Source organism: Malus sylvestris, chromosome 14 (assembly GCF_916048215.2).
Source record: "Malus sylvestris chromosome 14, drMalSylv7.2, whole genome shotgun sequence".
Lineage (NCBI taxonomy): Eukaryota > Viridiplantae > Streptophyta > Magnoliopsida > Rosales > Rosaceae > Malus > Malus sylvestris.
This window is the reverse complement of record NC_062273.1, coordinates 26,406,216-26,421,770: the sequence shown is the minus strand read 5'-3', so window position 1 is coordinate 26,421,770 and position 15,555 is coordinate 26,406,216. Positions and strand designations below refer to the sequence as shown.

At 37.9% G+C, this 15,555-nt stretch overlaps 4 protein-coding genes across 4 annotated transcripts; 3 read left to right on the top strand and 1 right to left on the bottom strand.

Annotated features, from left to right (window-relative positions):
* Positions 1-6,812: 6,812 nt before the first annotated feature.
* On the top strand, positions 6,813-9,222 carry LOC126599859 (vacuolar protein sorting-associated protein 29). Its single transcript, XM_050266313.1, has 4 exons — positions 6,813-6,940; positions 7,112-7,286; positions 7,925-8,062; positions 8,805-9,222. Exons 2-4 carry the CDS (start codon positions 7,155-7,157, stop codon positions 9,108-9,110), a joined length of 576 nt encoding a protein of 191 aa, XP_050122270.1. The 5' UTR covers positions 6,813-6,940; positions 7,112-7,154; the 3' UTR covers positions 9,111-9,222.
* A 655-nt stretch (positions 9,223-9,877) lies between these two features.
* On the top strand, positions 9,878-11,587 carry LOC126599153 (pentatricopeptide repeat-containing protein At1g08070, chloroplastic-like). Its single transcript, XM_050265492.1, has one exon. It carries the CDS (start codon positions 9,878-9,880, stop codon positions 11,585-11,587), a length of 1,710 nt encoding a protein of 569 aa, XP_050121449.1.
* Positions 11,588-12,495: 908 nt separating this feature from the next.
* LOC126599858 (uncharacterized) lies at positions 12,496-13,376 on the top strand. Its single transcript, XM_050266312.1, has one exon. The coding sequence runs from the start codon at positions 12,682-12,684 to the stop codon at positions 13,282-13,284; it is 603 nt and encodes a 200-aa protein (XP_050122269.1). The 5' UTR covers positions 12,496-12,681; the 3' UTR covers positions 13,285-13,376.
* Positions 13,377-13,502: 126 nt separating this feature from the next.
* On the bottom strand, positions 13,503-15,402 carry LOC126599855 (uncharacterized). The gene is made up of 5 exons (XM_050266309.1): positions 15,105-15,402; positions 14,974-15,023; positions 14,756-14,879; positions 14,474-14,572; positions 13,503-14,301 (listed from the first exon to the last, which is right to left on the bottom strand). Exons 1-5 carry the CDS (start codon positions 15,271-15,273, stop codon positions 13,682-13,684), a joined length of 1,062 nt encoding a protein of 353 aa, XP_050122266.1. The 5' UTR covers positions 15,274-15,402; the 3' UTR covers positions 13,503-13,681.
* Between the last annotated feature and the right edge of the window lie 153 nt (positions 15,403-15,555).

Genomic DNA, 15,555 nt, shown 5'->3' with positions numbered 1-15,555 from the left:
TCTAGATCGATGACCGATGACTTGACGCCCTCGAGGCATGCGACGTCGTTTTCAATGGAGTAGCAGGGGAGGAGGGACTGAGAGAGGAGAAAGAGAGAGATTTGGTTTCTTCCTTTCTTTTGGAGTACAACACCAATAAATAGAGAAAGAGATGGAGGGTTTTCTGGAAAAAATCCAGAAGTGAGGTTTTGGGCTCTTGGGTTTTGCAGATTCATGGCGGATGTGAAAAATTGAGAGAGAACCGACATAGCTTTTCGTGTCGTTTCCCACAGACGGCGCCAAATGTTGATGCACAAAACCGGAGGTCTTGGAACAACGTAAATCCGACCGTGAATCTGCAAGTAATGTAAATAACACAAGATGTATCATGGTTCACCCCAAGGTTTGGGCTACATCCACACTGATTGTATTTATCTAAGAGTATTTGTGAGGGAGAGAGTGTGAGAGCTTTGCCCTAGATAGGAGAGGCCTAAGGTTTGAGAGGGTGAGGAGGCCTTTTTATAGAATAAGGGCTCCTCCCCTAATTACATATTTGCCCCTTCCTTTATTACATAATTACATTTAAGTCCTTCAAGTATTTATACAAGATCTAAATACGATGCCCTAAATATGGTATAAAAATATATATATAAGAGGTATCTCACCACACATTTATGATAAACTAATCCCTTCCTTATACAGCCGTGACACTACATGAGACATGAACGTACTTTTGGCTCTTAGGTCAAAGGATACACAAAAGCAAAGTTGATTACCCAAAGAAATGTATCGGTGAAAGTTCAAACTCAAGTTAAAGGTTCCAAACCTTTACTTGCTTTCCACTAGACCAACCACATAAGGTTAATGACATATATAACATTAAATGATTTCTTTCATGCCATTTGAGTGTGTCAGTATTTTACTCACTCATCTACAAGTTAATAATCTCTCTAAAGTGGTTACTAATATTATTAATTTATGTGTTATAATATAAGTAATGATATGATAATTGATGGACATAGAGTGTGTTTTCAGTTATGAAGAAATATACATACTTAAAAATATAAACGAAACAATAATATTACGTGACTTTAGAATATAAATGAAACAACAATACTATGTGACAGTACCACGATGATAAAAGAAATTAATCAAACATTGGCTGGTTGTTGTAGTACGATAGCTTGTAAATATACTTTATTAATATAGATGTTGATGGTTCGTTAATCACGCCGGTGACTCAGGTTAAGTCCCAAATAAGTCACAACGTACTAAATATTCATTGTACAACATGGTGGAATATTAGTTTGCATATGGCCAGTTGTTACACATGAGCTTTGGCTCAGGTGTTTCACGTATGTATGATAGCTTGGTTTTCCTTTCGTACTTGGAGAGGCTAAAATTAGTAAGGATGCATGAACCGTGGTGATTGTGCAATTTGAACGCTAAACCCTACATGTTACATTAACTATGATATATATCCATCACCACGCAATTCTCATGCATGATGTGCTCTGAAATATGATCTTATAGTATGATTCTAATCATTCTGAGCTTGCTTGGAAGTGTTTTTAAAATTACTTAAGGCGTTTTTTGAACCAATTCTTAGTAAGAACTCAAGCGTTATTAGAACCAAAAATATTTTTTTCTAAAAAACGCTTTCAATCATTTTAAAACCACTTCCAAACGAGCTATCTATCATATGTGTTGGTTGAAAGATTATACATGTATATGCTTTTCTTGCATGAGATGAAACCATGAATGCGAAGTTTTTCTTTTTAATTCCGATCAAGGGTTGAAAGTTGTCATTTACAACCGTCACAAACTCTATACAATTATTATTCGTCATTGTCATCTTCATCGTCATCGTCATCGTCATTTATATGTAGAAGTTGCGGCTAAACTCTAAACGCTTAGAAAGTAAATATTCTACGTCGACGGGCTACGCTAGGTTTATATAAAGGGTCGTAGATATGGAATCCCTTTTCGGTTTTAGTCAAATTCGTACAAGGGTATGGGCAGCTCTTTCTTGACCTATAACATAGAACACAATTATAACTTTTGCTCTGTGTAAGAATCAATAAGGAAACGTTAGTAAACTTATTTGTGTAATATACTTTTAATTATATTGAAATACATTTTTTTAACCGAAGCGATAACAATAATTCATTAATAGAAAACACAAATACAATATGGTTACAAGAAGGGTGCCAACTGGGTGCATGTTTTGCAGTGACCAAATCTTTGATCCGGAGAGAACAAAACATGTCAAACAATAGTTATAAATCCCTTACACGGTCACCACAACCAACACACAAGAGCCACATTAGTTCGAATCTGCCACAATAGATCACTGGTGAATGATTCGATAACGAGGATCACACAAAGCCAAATTTCAAAAAAGTGAGGCCACACAAACTCCATTAATATATTCATAATTGATTTCATACCGTTTGACCAAAACTTATTGATTTATTGGTCACTATTTTTATGGGGGTGTGCTATCCACACACCCTTTTTACTTCTCCCACACCCTTGTTAATTTCTGTCATTTGATCTTCTTCAATTCATCTGATCCGACGGCTGAAAATTAAAAGGGTGTGAGAGAAGTAAAAAAGGTTGTGTGGATATCACACCCCTTTTTATGGTTTAGGGTAGTCTATGTTTCTTCTGCTTTGGTTGGCTCAAACAAAGACAAGTTTGTCATACCATTAACTTGGTCCGTCCAAATTACACCCTGGCTCAAACAACCTCGAGGTCTCAAGTTCTTTTTTCGATCAATAAAAAGTCTGAAGTTTGAACTTACACAGATAGTGAATTTGATACCTAATTATGATTCAGCAGTTTTATAGCTCAAAAACATCATCCCATTTGCCGTTGTATATGAAAATAACTATCAAACTAAACATGGTAAATACCAAAAATATATATGACAATATTTGAGAATTTCTTATATATTCATTAATCTCCAAAGTGGAGTATTTATAGGAGTTACAATTGGTATTACATATGTACTTCACCAATGTAGAACAATAAACTACTATTTACACTTTAACAAATATATAACTTGCAACACTCTCCCTCAAGTTGATGCAAATATGTCACGCATGCCCAACTTGTCAAGCGAGTTGGAAAATACACTATTAGACACAGCCTTAATAAGAACATCAGCAAGTTGATCTTCAGATCCCACAAACGGAAACATGATAATTCCAGCATCCAACTTTTCCTTGATGAAATGTCGATCAATCTCCACATGTTTTGTTCGATCATGTTGCACTGGATTATGAGCAATCTCAATAGCAACCTTGTTATCACAATGAAGTTTCATAGCACCCTTGGGTTTAAACCCAAGATCTCTCAACAATTTTTTCAACCACAACAACTCACGTACACCATGAGACATACCACGAAACTCAACTTCTGCACTTAACCTAGCCACCACTTTTTGTTTCTTGCTTCTCCAAGTAACTAAATTACCACTCACAAACGTAAAGTATCTAGATGTAGATCACCGATCAGTGATAAAACTTGCCCAATCTGCATCTGTATACCCTTCGACATTCAAATAACCATTCTTGGAGAAAACCAAGCCTCTGCCAGAAGTCATTTTCAAGTACCTCAAAATACGAGTTACTGCATCCATATGAGCTTCACTAGGTGAGTGCATAAACTGACTTACCACACTAACTGCATAAGCAATGTCAGGGCGAGTGTGAGACAAATAAATTAATCCCCCCACAAGCCTCTAATATCGTTCCTTATGAGTAGGAACTTGATCTAGAAATAAGCTCAGACGATGATTCTGCTCAATCGAAGTGTCAACAGGTTTGCAATCTAACATACCTGTTTCAACTAACAAATCAAGAACATACTTTCGTTAAGACAGAAAAATACCATGTTTGGATCGTGCAACCTCGATTCCAAGAAAATACTTCAATTCACCCAATTCTTTCATCTTAAATTCAGTAGCTAGGTACTTTTGAAGACGTTGTATCTCTTTTTGATCATCACCAGTCACTATCATATCATCAACATAAATAATCAATGCAGTTAGCTTACCATTTTTTCGCTTTAGAAACAAAATATGATCTGAATGACTCTGAATATACCCAAACTTCTTCATTGAACTTGTAAACCTCCTAAACCACGCTCTAGAAGATTGTTTTAAACCATACAAAGTATTTCGTAACCTGCATACAACACATTTTCCATGAGATGTTCCGATAGGTGGGAGATCCATAAACTTCCTCCTTAAGATCACCATGAAGGAAATCATTCTTAACATCAAACTGCAACAGAGGCCAATCCTAGTTTGCTGCTAAGGACAGAAGAACACGCACAATATTAAGTTTGGCAACATGAGCAAAAGTCTCATGATAGTCCACCCCATAGGTTTAAGTATAACCCTTAGCAACTAATCTAGTTTTATACCGGTCAATAAAACCATCTGATTTGTGCTTAATAGTGAATACTCATCTACATCCAACAGCTTTCTTCCCGTTTGGTAAAAGAACCAAATCCTAAGTAGAATTCTTTTCCAAAGCTTCCATCTCAACTTTCATGGCATTTAACCCACTTAGGGTTGGACAAAGCATCTTGCAATTTTGTTGGAATTGATACACTAGATAGCTGACATATGTAAGATGCATAAGGTTTGGACAAACGATGAGTAGACACATAATTATTGATAAGATATTTGGCTTTAAATTTGCTATTTTAATAAATTAAATATATTATTAAATATAAATTAAATATATTATTAAATATAAATTAAATATATTATTAAATAAAAAATATATTATTAATTATTAAATAAAAAATATATTATTAATGTGGCATGCATATTAGGCTCATATTGTACTTTAGGTTTTCCACGATTAGCTCGTGAAGGCAACTGATAAGTAGAAGAATCGTTAGAATTTACCTCATGTATGCCACCATCTTGTACCAAATTGTTAGAAGAATCATCATTAGATGAACCATTATCACGCAACTCGTTAGACATACCAGGAGCAGGCAACTGATCATCAAAAGGTAATTTGTCAGACATATTAATAGGCAACTCACTGAGCACATCTGATCTATCGTCAGTAGAAATAGTTCCGGGAATGACAGGTGACCGATCACTATCTGTAGCCGACTGATCAATATCACGCAACATAATAGGTTATGTTCCCAACTCTACCTGTAACACATCATCCATACCATATCTTCGAATCTGCACTTCACTCATTTCTCCCCTTGAAGTGGAGAGTCGGAAGAGAGCTTCACAAATTCCTCGTGGAATGTGACACCCATGGTAGGTAATATAAGTTTTTTGAGTCGGAGGATGATAACACTTATAGCCTTTTTTATTGTTAGCATACCCAATAAAGACACATCAGAGAGCACATGATTCAAGTTTACTCCGCTGGTGAAAGTAGACATGCACATCATCAATAAAAGTAACAAACCAACGGAATCCATTAGAAGTAACTTTCGCCAGACCCCACACATCAGAATGTATCAAATCAAATGGCAAAATAGCTTTAGAATCACTTACAGGAAAAAAGGCGCACGATGACTCTTAGCCATGACACATGTTTCATAATTGAACTCTGAATCACTACAAGTGCGAAACAAAGAAAGAAATAGATGCTTCATATAACTGAATGATGGATGTCCCAATCGTCGATACCACAACCAAATTTGATGTCTGTCATCCACTCTAGCACTTAAAACTTGATGATTATTTGAACCGGAAACAACAGTATCCTCCATAGTCAAGATGTACAAACCCCCTATTCTTTTACCACGATCAATTATCTTTTGAATTTGAATGTCTTGAAAATAACAATAAGTAGGGTAGAAGTGAGCAGAACAATATAAGGTATCAAGAAGTTTTCCTACCAACAAAAAATTGCACTTAACATCAGAAACAAGTAAAGCACGGACCAATGATAAGGTCGGAGTAAGAGAGATAGTGCCTTCACTCTTCACCTTTCATAGGGGAAGGTGCTTCATTTGCACTAGTAATATATGGATCACGAACATAGTCACATAACTCATCAAACACTCTAGGGTCACCAGTCACATGATCAGTGGCCCCAGTATCAATTATCCATTTATTTGTTCCACCAAGATGCATAACAACACTATGATTATATTGAGCCATTGAACTAAATCACGAACAATAAATGCACAAAAGATACGCAGCGAAATGAAAACAATTTACTAGAACACCGTAGCAAATCACTGTTCATGGCACTGTAGCAGTAGACTATTCATGGTACCGTAGCAATCACTGTTACAGCACTGTAGAGGATCACTGTTCACAATGCATACCACTGTTCACGCCATGCAGCAAAGCGACGCTATTTACTTTTTCTTTTTTTTTTCAATGAAGGAAATCACGACAAAGGTGGGCACAAAATTAAAGAACACAGATCACCAAGAGCAAACTGCTCTGATGCCATATCAAACTAAACATGGTAAATACCAAAAATATATATAACAATATTTGAGAATTTCTTATATATTCATTAATCTCTAAAATTGAGTATATATAGGAGTTACAATTAGTATTACATATGTACTTCACCAATGTTGGACAATAAACTAATATTTACACTTTAACTAATATATAATTTGCAACAAAAACATTATTTATTTCAAATAAGCAAGGAGCCTTGGGCCTCGGGCTTGTATTGTTGGGCTTCTTTGCCATTTCTATGCTCATTGGGTTGGGCACTTGAGTTTCGGTTTTGTGATGAAAGCTCAAATCTTAGGCCCAACTGGCATCCCGCTCTATGGCTGGAAACAACGTCGTGGCCTTTTGAACGTCCGTTGACAAAAAAGGCAGTAACCCAAGAAAAAGACAAAAAAGGAAGAAGAAGAATTTGAGAGCACGTCACCAACGAAGGAGGTTTTACAATTTCCATGCCATAAGCTTTCTGCAAGATCAACCAAAATTCCTCAGGTACGATCCCAATTCTCTTAAATCCCATTTAATTTATTCCCAATTATCTAATTGTATTTAGTTTGTGCTAATCACTGATTAATTAGCTCATCTGAAGAAGAATATTCGTGATTTCATATGCAAATCCTTTTGTTTTTTATTTTATATTTAATTTTTGGGGGTTTTCTGCAGATTTTGTGAAGTGGGTTTTGATTAGTGGCGAGAGTGAGTGAGGATGGTGTTGGTGTTGGCCTTGGGGGATTTGCACATACCCCACAGGGCACCTGATCTGCCTGCAAAGTTCAAGTCCATGCTTGTTCCTGGCAAGATCCAGCACATCATTTGCACTGGAAATCTTTGTATCAAAGTATGTTTCTTTCTGGGATTCTATGAATCCCTCATTGATTCTCTTCAATTTTGGCTATTGGGTCTTGATTAATTCCCATTTCGAAGTGATCTTGGGGTTATTTTTGCTGTGTTTTCTCTTGTTTGGTTGCCCAGAAAGTAATATCTTGCATATAGGAAAGGCATTCTGAATGTGGGTTATTGTCGGACTTTTGCGCATGTTGCTGTATAGACTTGGATTGAGAGTGATTACCAGAAAACAATGTCAATCGGATACGACTGACTAGGAAATAGTGTGCATCCACCCATGTGTATATTTATTTTGAACGCGAAGAATTTCTTGTTACCGACTGCTTCATTGGGTAATGTCTGCGTGTACCCTGTTGCTATTGCTAGATTTCTGGATAGAACTTTCATTTCATTGATTTGTACATTTACTCTAACATCTATTACTTTGCCAATTATTTCTAACATGTCATATGTTTGTCATCGTATCTGCTTGGTCTCCAAGTATGTTATGGCTCATGCAACGGCTAATAATCTACTTTTAGTTTCTGCAGCACTACTACTATTTTGGTTGTACATTATTAAATTTCTTAAGGTCACATTTATTTTGGTCGTACATTATGCCACTTCTCAGAATTTGCTACTAAATTTCAGGAAGTTCATGACTACTTGAAGACACTTTGTCCTGACTTGCATATTACTCGAGGTGAGTATGATGAAGAGACAAAATACCCAGAGACCAAAACACTAACCATTGGTCAGTTCAAGCTAGGGCTGTGTCATGGCCACCAGGTATGCTTCCCCTTTATCTCTTCACTTAATTTATCTATATTAAACCAAGTATGTTTAATATCTCAAGACATTGCATTTGACCTGTCACCAAGCGGATGATACATTACTTCTCCATGAACTGTTATTTTTAATATTACTTCTACACCAAGTCTTTTCCGGTTGTTGGATCAAATACTTATGCTGATTTACCTGTCCCTTAAACTCAGGACACGTTTCCTGTTACAATATAAGCTTACGATGTCACTTCATCATATGCCCATTTATGTTTCACAATGCCTTCAGCATGAAACATATCACTCTTTCTTGCAGTAGGAAAAAATAAGAATACGTAATACTTGAAAGGTGTTCTGTGATCATTTCGAAGAGATATAATAAATTGCATTAGTTTATCTGTTTATTCCACCTAGAGAAGTTCCATCAAGAGTAGAAAAATGTAACTTCAGCTCCTGAGAGATTTTGAGTTGGTACCTCTTTTGAAGAGAAATAGGTGTACAACTACCATATCTTTTTCCTTTTGTAGCCAAAACAGTTGGTGCCCTTGTGATGAATATAAGTATTTCATGCGGTTATTTGGAATGAGGCAATTATATACAGTACTGCAATGGTGTTTACATTTGGCATATCGCATTCTTTTTAAATTTGAAAGTCATCAGAGAAAGCTGTGTCAATTTTTCCTTTCCTTGTATATCTTCATATTTCACCCAACGATAATGAAGTTGTAACTTGATTTGATGTTCTGTAGGTTATTCCATGGGGAGACCTAGACTCACTAGCCATGCTTCAGAGGCAGTTGGATGTAGACATCCTTGTGACAGGCCACACCCATCAGTTCACAGCGTACAAACATGAAGGAGGCGTCGTTATAAACCCAGGGTCTGCCAGCGGCGCTTATAGTAGCATCACCTATGATGTCAACCCGAGCTTTGTCCTCATGGACATTGATGGTCTTCGTGTGGTTGTTTATGTCTACGAACTCATCGATGGAGAGGTTAAGGTTGACAAGATTGATTTCAAGAAGACAACCGCCGCTACCCACTCCGCTCATTGAACTCGAATTTCATGTACTGTTTTGTTGTAGACTTTGGATATGTGTTATGTGTTTGTAATTGTGTCAAATGGTGCAAATTCTGGTTTTATAGTGAGTGAGCTTTCCCAACAAAGATTTGATAAACTTATAATTTGTTTTCTTGTATGCTAGACCTCCTTGGGCATACAAACATCCTTGTTTATGAGAATCTGGTACATAAACAAGATTTTAACCTGAAAAGGCTACCTACATTTTACACCCTCCATGTTTTGTGTCATTTCAAAATGGGTCATGCTTCATTAGATTTGATGACATGGTGAGCATGAAATTCGTAATTGCGATGACATGTAAACTACATTTTCACCACACTGACAAATAAACTCATCAACTTAATAGATATTTTGACGTACAAATATCCAAAAGGTATAAGTTGATACTGTTTCACAACCTTACGTGAGAATGTGAGAAAATTGAAACCTCAAGACCTAGTTTAAAAATCACCTCAAACCTTGAGAGTGCAAAATGTAGTTAACCCAGTTTTTTAATATGGTAAATCCACAAACGAAACCGTTACAAACGTCTAATATAAAAAACATAATTGAATCGATCACTAATAATATTGTCTAGTCATAAGTGACAAATCTCAGGTTCGATGGACATTAGATACTGAATAGACAATAAATGGTACCAAAAACCCTTTGCATGCTACTTTCTGAAACCCAACCAACTTGAAACTCAACTATTTAAAAGGGTTCCCCAATATTTTTGAATGCCCCACATTTATCCATATGTCTCCCAAACCCTCCATCATCAAATCAAACTGCAACCCTTTTGATGAAATAACATCACTCTTGCAAAAATGCAAACACAAAGACCATCTCCATCAAATCCATGCACGCATCGTCACCACAGGCCTCGTCCGCAAGCCTTCTGTAGCAAGCAAACTTGTTGCATCTCTTGCCTCCATTCCCCTCCCCGCCACAAACTCCGCCGCCCGCTCGATCGCCGACGGAGTCAAGGGTCTCGATTCCTACACCTGGAACACCATCATCAGAGGTCACTTGGCGGGGAATCAACCAAAAGAAGCGCTTTTGGTTTATTCCCATGTCAGAGGGAAGGGTCTGGAGGTGGATAGTTATACCCTTCAGTTTGCTATCAAGGCCTGCCGCCTGATGCCATTGGTTCTTGAAGGGAAGCAGTTACATAACCAGATTTTGAAACTGGGTTTTGGCTCCGAGATCATAATTCAAACTTCCCTTGTGAATTTGTATGGTTTTTTCGGTGAGCTTGAATGTATGCAGCAAGTGTTTGATGAAACGCCTCAGAGAGATTTAGTCATGTGGAATTCGGTTGTTGCTGCATATTCTCAGCACAATTTCCCTTACATGGCACTTGCAGTTGCCAGTGCCATGGCCCGTGAAGGTTTGAGACTAAATGGGTCGAGTGTCGTTAGCTTGCTTTCCGCTTGCTCGTTTTTGAAGGCGATAAGGAAAGGGAAGGAAGTTCATGGCTATGTGATTAGAGGACAGCTTGTCGATAATCATGATGTTTTTGTTTACAATGCTTTGATTAGTATGTATTCAAGATGCGGGGTTTTATCAAGTGCTCGTCGGATATTTCAAACGATGCCTATGAAAAATGTGGTTTCTTGGACTTCTATGATCAACTGTTATAGCGATAACGATCATCTGAAGGAGGCATTCTGGTTGTTTGAACAGATGGAGTCTGAGAAAATAAAACCAGATGAGATTACCATTTTGGGAGTTATTTCAATGTCCTCGAAGTTTCGAAGCTTCAAGATCGCCGAGTGGATTGACCGTTATGTCGAGAGAAACGGGTTTAGAAGTACAGGGAGCGTTGCCATGTTAAATGCACTGATGGACATGCATGCCAAATGCGGGAACATCAAGAAAGCTTGTGAAATTTTTGATGGCATGGAACAGAAATCGTTAATGTCTTGGACTACCATCATACACGGACTAGCGATGCACAGCGATGGAAAGCAAGCGCTGGCTATGTTCTCTCAGATGCAAAGAGAAGGGTGTAAACCAGATGGGGTTGTATTCCTCAACATATTGTCTGCCTGCAGCCACGCAGGAATGGTGGACGAGGCGCGGAATTGTTTCAATTCAATGGTAAACGATTACCACATGAAACCGCGGATGGAGCACTGCGGTTGCATGGTTGATCTACTATGTAGAGCTGGATTGGTGAGTGAGGCATTTGAGTTTGTTCAGACCATGCCGGATAAACCAGATACGATGATATGGCGAATGCTGCTCGGGGCATGTCAAGGCCAAGGAGATGGTAGTTTAGCAAGACGGATTTTGAGCCAGTTACGTGAGATAGGGCCGAAAAACAGCAGAGACTACGGACTGCTATCAAATTTGTATGCCGCCATGGATGAATGGGATAATGTGAAAGAGATAAGAAGGGAGATGAAGGAGAAGGGAGTAATAAAAGAGGATCCTGGGAGCAGTTCAATTGAGGTTTATTAAGAATATGCACATGAAAATTTGTAACATGTAAGCCCCATTGACTTATCAAATTTCATTTTTTTAATATAAGCAATATTGAGGAATGAAATCCAAACTTAAAACCTCAATCAGTTGATCAAAGATGCTAGGGTTGGCAGAAAAATTTAAAAGCACCTTTGAGTCGTAAAAGTGTTTTTTATAGGAAATTCTAATAAAAATTTCTATATGTTTATAATGTAAGCGCTTATTAACAGAAGTGATTCCTACATAAGCATTCTTAACAATGCATATTTTGATTCCAAATTTAATGCTAACTTTGACTAGTTCCTGCAAATTGAAGTGTGAGAAGGACATAACAGTCATAACGATACTAATAGCACTGTTTTGCCCTATCTTCAAAGTCATTCCTGTTCTTAAAAGCGCTTTTGAGATGTAGAAGTAAATTCTGGAGAAGCACTTGTTATTTGTTTCTTTGAATTTTTGTGAAAATTTTCTACATGTTTAAAATAAACGCACCTTTAACATAAGCGCTTACAAGCAGAAGTGTTTCATGCAGTCCCTTGATCTATCATGAATCTTGAATGAAGATGTATCCCGGTAATTGAAGAGCCACCTTTCTCTTTCTTTTAGTTCCGACAACTCTGGAAGAGGGTCTTGGGTTTAATTCGAGGTGGTTGGTAGTTGTGACAAATCTAGGTTGAGCCTCCGTTCCTCTTTGGTGTCTCAAAATTACATAGATAAAGGTGTCCATCATGAATAATAAGAAGAAAAAAAGGAGAGAGAGTGCTTCTGTCATGACATTATTAGCAAGAAATGGGCGTTGGAACAAGTCTTCCTTGAATTCTCGTATAACAAGATTTGAGTAGTTAAACCAAATTCAAGTATGACAAGGACATAACAGTCATAACGATACTAATAGCATTGTTTCAAAGCCATTCCTTTCCTTATACCAAAAGGCCTCGCAGGCCAAGTCCGAACCAAATTACCAAAAAGTACACACAATATAAATAATTCCAGGCATTTGCAAATCAACTAGTCCCACATCAAGCTTCTCTAAATATCTTCTTTCTTTATTCCCTTTAATTTTCTCTACTTCTTGTTGTTATTCTTCAAAGATGTCAAGCAACGGAGTCTTTACCAGCTGTGAAGTATGGCAGGAAGACAGTGAACTTGCCGATGACAGTTCCCCGACAAAACCCGAGTTCTTGATCGATATGTATGTTCAATATTCAAGGTACCCTCCAAGCTTCCACGAGTTCAAGGAGCAATGCCACATTCTAACAGAGAGAATAACATCCTGGTCTGTGATATCCAACATGCTTTCGCAGGCATCGGTTCCCTACCAAGTTCAGCCGTCCATGATCCAGGTGATTTCTACTCGCGCTCGTGAAATCGCCAGTCATCCTGAGAACATGAACCGCAAGACTATTCGGATGGTAGTGCATCTTACAATTGGTGATTATATGTTGCAGTTTGTGCGGACAAAAAGTACATCGATTGAGGAGTTGGAGAGAGTTAAAATCGAAGGCTGCGGGAAGCAATGTGTTATATGTTTGGAAGAGATGCAGTGTGGTTCTGAAGCGATTCGCATGCCTTGCTCGCACGAGTATCACGAGAGTTGCATAGTGAAATGGCTGAAGATGAGTCTCCTCTGTCCGCTGTGCCGGTTTGAGATGTCTGCCAATCCTCATGATAAATTATTTGTAGCTAGTTTTTAGAAATTCTTTGTACAAAAATGTGATCAAACTCTTATCAGATTATTAAACGGCAGATTACGTTCTTGATGCGTATAAAATTTTGCACTGCTGCAACACGTAATATTCTTTTCTTGGTTCTCCTTCTTAATCCTTTTCTTTTAGTACAAGTTGTTGAGAAAGTTTGGTGTCAAATTTTCTGGCTGAGTTTTCGTACCAGACAATTTGGTGCATGGTTGGTACCTTTCCCCTTGTTGGATGCTACCCAAATTTCACATCTTCGACTCAACCGAGTCATTAAACATTATAAAATTAACGGTCTAACAACATAACATACTTTCTGCAGGGCTTATTTATTAACTTAAGACCAGTTTTTGTGAAGACGTCTCTTAAACTACTTGATTTCTCACATGCTAGCTCGCTAAGCAGCTGTAAATCTATAAAGCATCACATGCAAGTAGGTCTCTCTGGGTTTCACGATCTGCGAAGGGAAATTCGGGTGATTCACAGCATCCGGGAAACCCTGCGTCTCCAAGCACACTGCGGCGTGCTTTCTGTACACAAACCCGCCCTTCCCATGCACATTGTCCAACATGTTGCTTGTATAGAACTGCAGCCCTGGCTTGTTGGTCCATAGTTCCAATTTTCGCCCTGACACGCTGTCATGCAACACTGCTGCCTTCCTCAAATGATTGGGACTCGAAGGGTCAAGCACATAGTTGATGTCATATCCATCCGGCAGCCCACTAATCTTGCTACCAATTTCTTGGGGCTCAAGGAAGTCGTAGGGTGTTCCTTTCACAGGGGCAATTTCACCAGTGGGGATGAGTTGGTCATTAACTGGTGTAACCTTGGACCCAAGAAGCTGGATCGTGTGCGAGAGGATGTCACCGCTGTTTTGGCCGCGGAGATTCCAGTAGGTGTGGTGTGCTAGGTTCACCGGAGTGGCCTTGTTATGAGCTTTGGCTTCCATTCTAATAGCGAGTTTGTTTGTGTCAATAATCATGTAAGTTACCGACACAGAAAGATCACCAGGAAATCCTGCAGTTTTAGCAGAAAATGTTACTAGTAGTTACCGTTTTGTTTGACAAAGCGATATTCTAAACTGCTTTGATCTACGAAAAGGAGAATTCTAACGTCGGCACACTGCCTCGACCAACTAGCTTAGCTACATATGCTGAAAGTATTACTCCTTGTCCAATCTATATTTTACCTTGTTCACCATCCAAGCTGTCATAGGTGAATGTTATGTGACTATCTTCTTTGTGACTTTTTACCATCCACACAACATCACTGAATCCCTTAAGGCCCCCTGAGATAAAATTACAAGGAAATTGAGTCAAAAATTAAGAAATTATTCTAAATTATGGCGAGAAGGATTCAAACTCAGACGCAAAGTAGTGGACACATTGTCGTGACCAACTGACCTAACTCACATTCTCGATTATGTACTTGACAATTAAATTTCCAAAAGAAAATTTGTGAACATGTATACCATGGAGAGTGTTATTCCCGTCATTAGCAACCAACTTATATTGGACGCCATTTAATTCAAACTGAGCTCCTCCAATTCTGTTTGCAACACGTCCAACAATGGCTCCAAAGTAGACTGAATCGTTCTGCAAATATTTATAAGAACTCCATTAACATCCAATGGCAACGATTTTAATCCCATCGTAACACGAAGAAGATGCAACGGATTCATGAACTAACCGCGTACTCGTTAAGCGATTCGAATCCAAGAACAATGTCGTCTAATTTTCCTGAAATACAACCAAAGAAATCACACAACGAACGCATTTAAAATTGTAAAATATTCAGTTTGAAGTCACGGTTTCGCGAACCGTTCTTATCGGGGAGAATAACGGAGAGCACAGTGGCACCATAGTTAGTGAGCTTCACGGAGAAATCTCCCTTCTTCAGTTCATAAATTCCAACGTTTTCATTTGCCTCAGAGCGATCAAAAACCAACGGAAGCAAGAGAAAACACAAAAACAAATATATCTTGGCCATTGAGGATGAAAAATAAACACTCTACAAAACCGAATAAGAAAAAAAACAAATTTCCACCAAGAAAGGGGTTGAATTTGGCTAATATATAGAGAAGAAAATTGAGATTAGATTATGCTAATTGTTTGGGTAATTAGAAGGATAAGGATGTGATCATATATATGTAGATAAAACTGCCAAGAAAATTAGGTAAATATGTTTGACTTTGTAATTCCAAATTTAACTTTAGTTGAGATTTCAAATTTTGGAATTTCGATTAATATGAATTACGAAACTACCAAATAT

Bases quoted from the DNA above. Each gene is read 5' to 3' on its own strand.
- LOC126599859 (XM_050266313.1), top strand. From the start codon at position 7,155: ATGGTGTTGGTGTTGGCCTTGGGGGATTTGCACATACCCCACAGGGCA. The intron at 7,287-7,924 runs GTATGTTTCTTT...ACTAAATTTCAG, and splicing joins CTGGAAATCTTTGTATCAAA to GAAGTTCATGACTACTTGAA. The intron at 8,063-8,804 runs GTATGCTTCCCC...GATGTTCTGTAG, and splicing joins GGCTGTGTCATGGCCACCAG to GTTATTCCATGGGGAGACCT.
- LOC126599153 (XM_050265492.1), top strand. From the start codon at position 9,878: ATGTCTCCCAAACCCTCCATCATCAAATCAAACTGCAACCCTTTTGAT.
- LOC126599858 (XM_050266312.1), top strand. From the start codon at position 12,682: ATGTCAAGCAACGGAGTCTTTACCAGCTGTGAAGTATGGCAGGAAGAC.
- LOC126599855 (XM_050266309.1), bottom strand. From the start codon at position 15,273: ATGGCCAAGATATATTTGTTTTTGTGTTTTCTCTTGCTTCCGTTGGTT. The intron at 14,880-14,973 runs GTTAGTTCATGA...AAATATTTGCAG, and splicing joins AATCGCTTAACGAGTACGCG to AACGATTCAGTCTACTTTGG. The intron at 14,573-14,755 runs GTATACATGTTC...ATTTTATCTCAG, and splicing joins CGGGAATAACACTCTCCATG to GGGGCCTTAAGGGATTCAGT.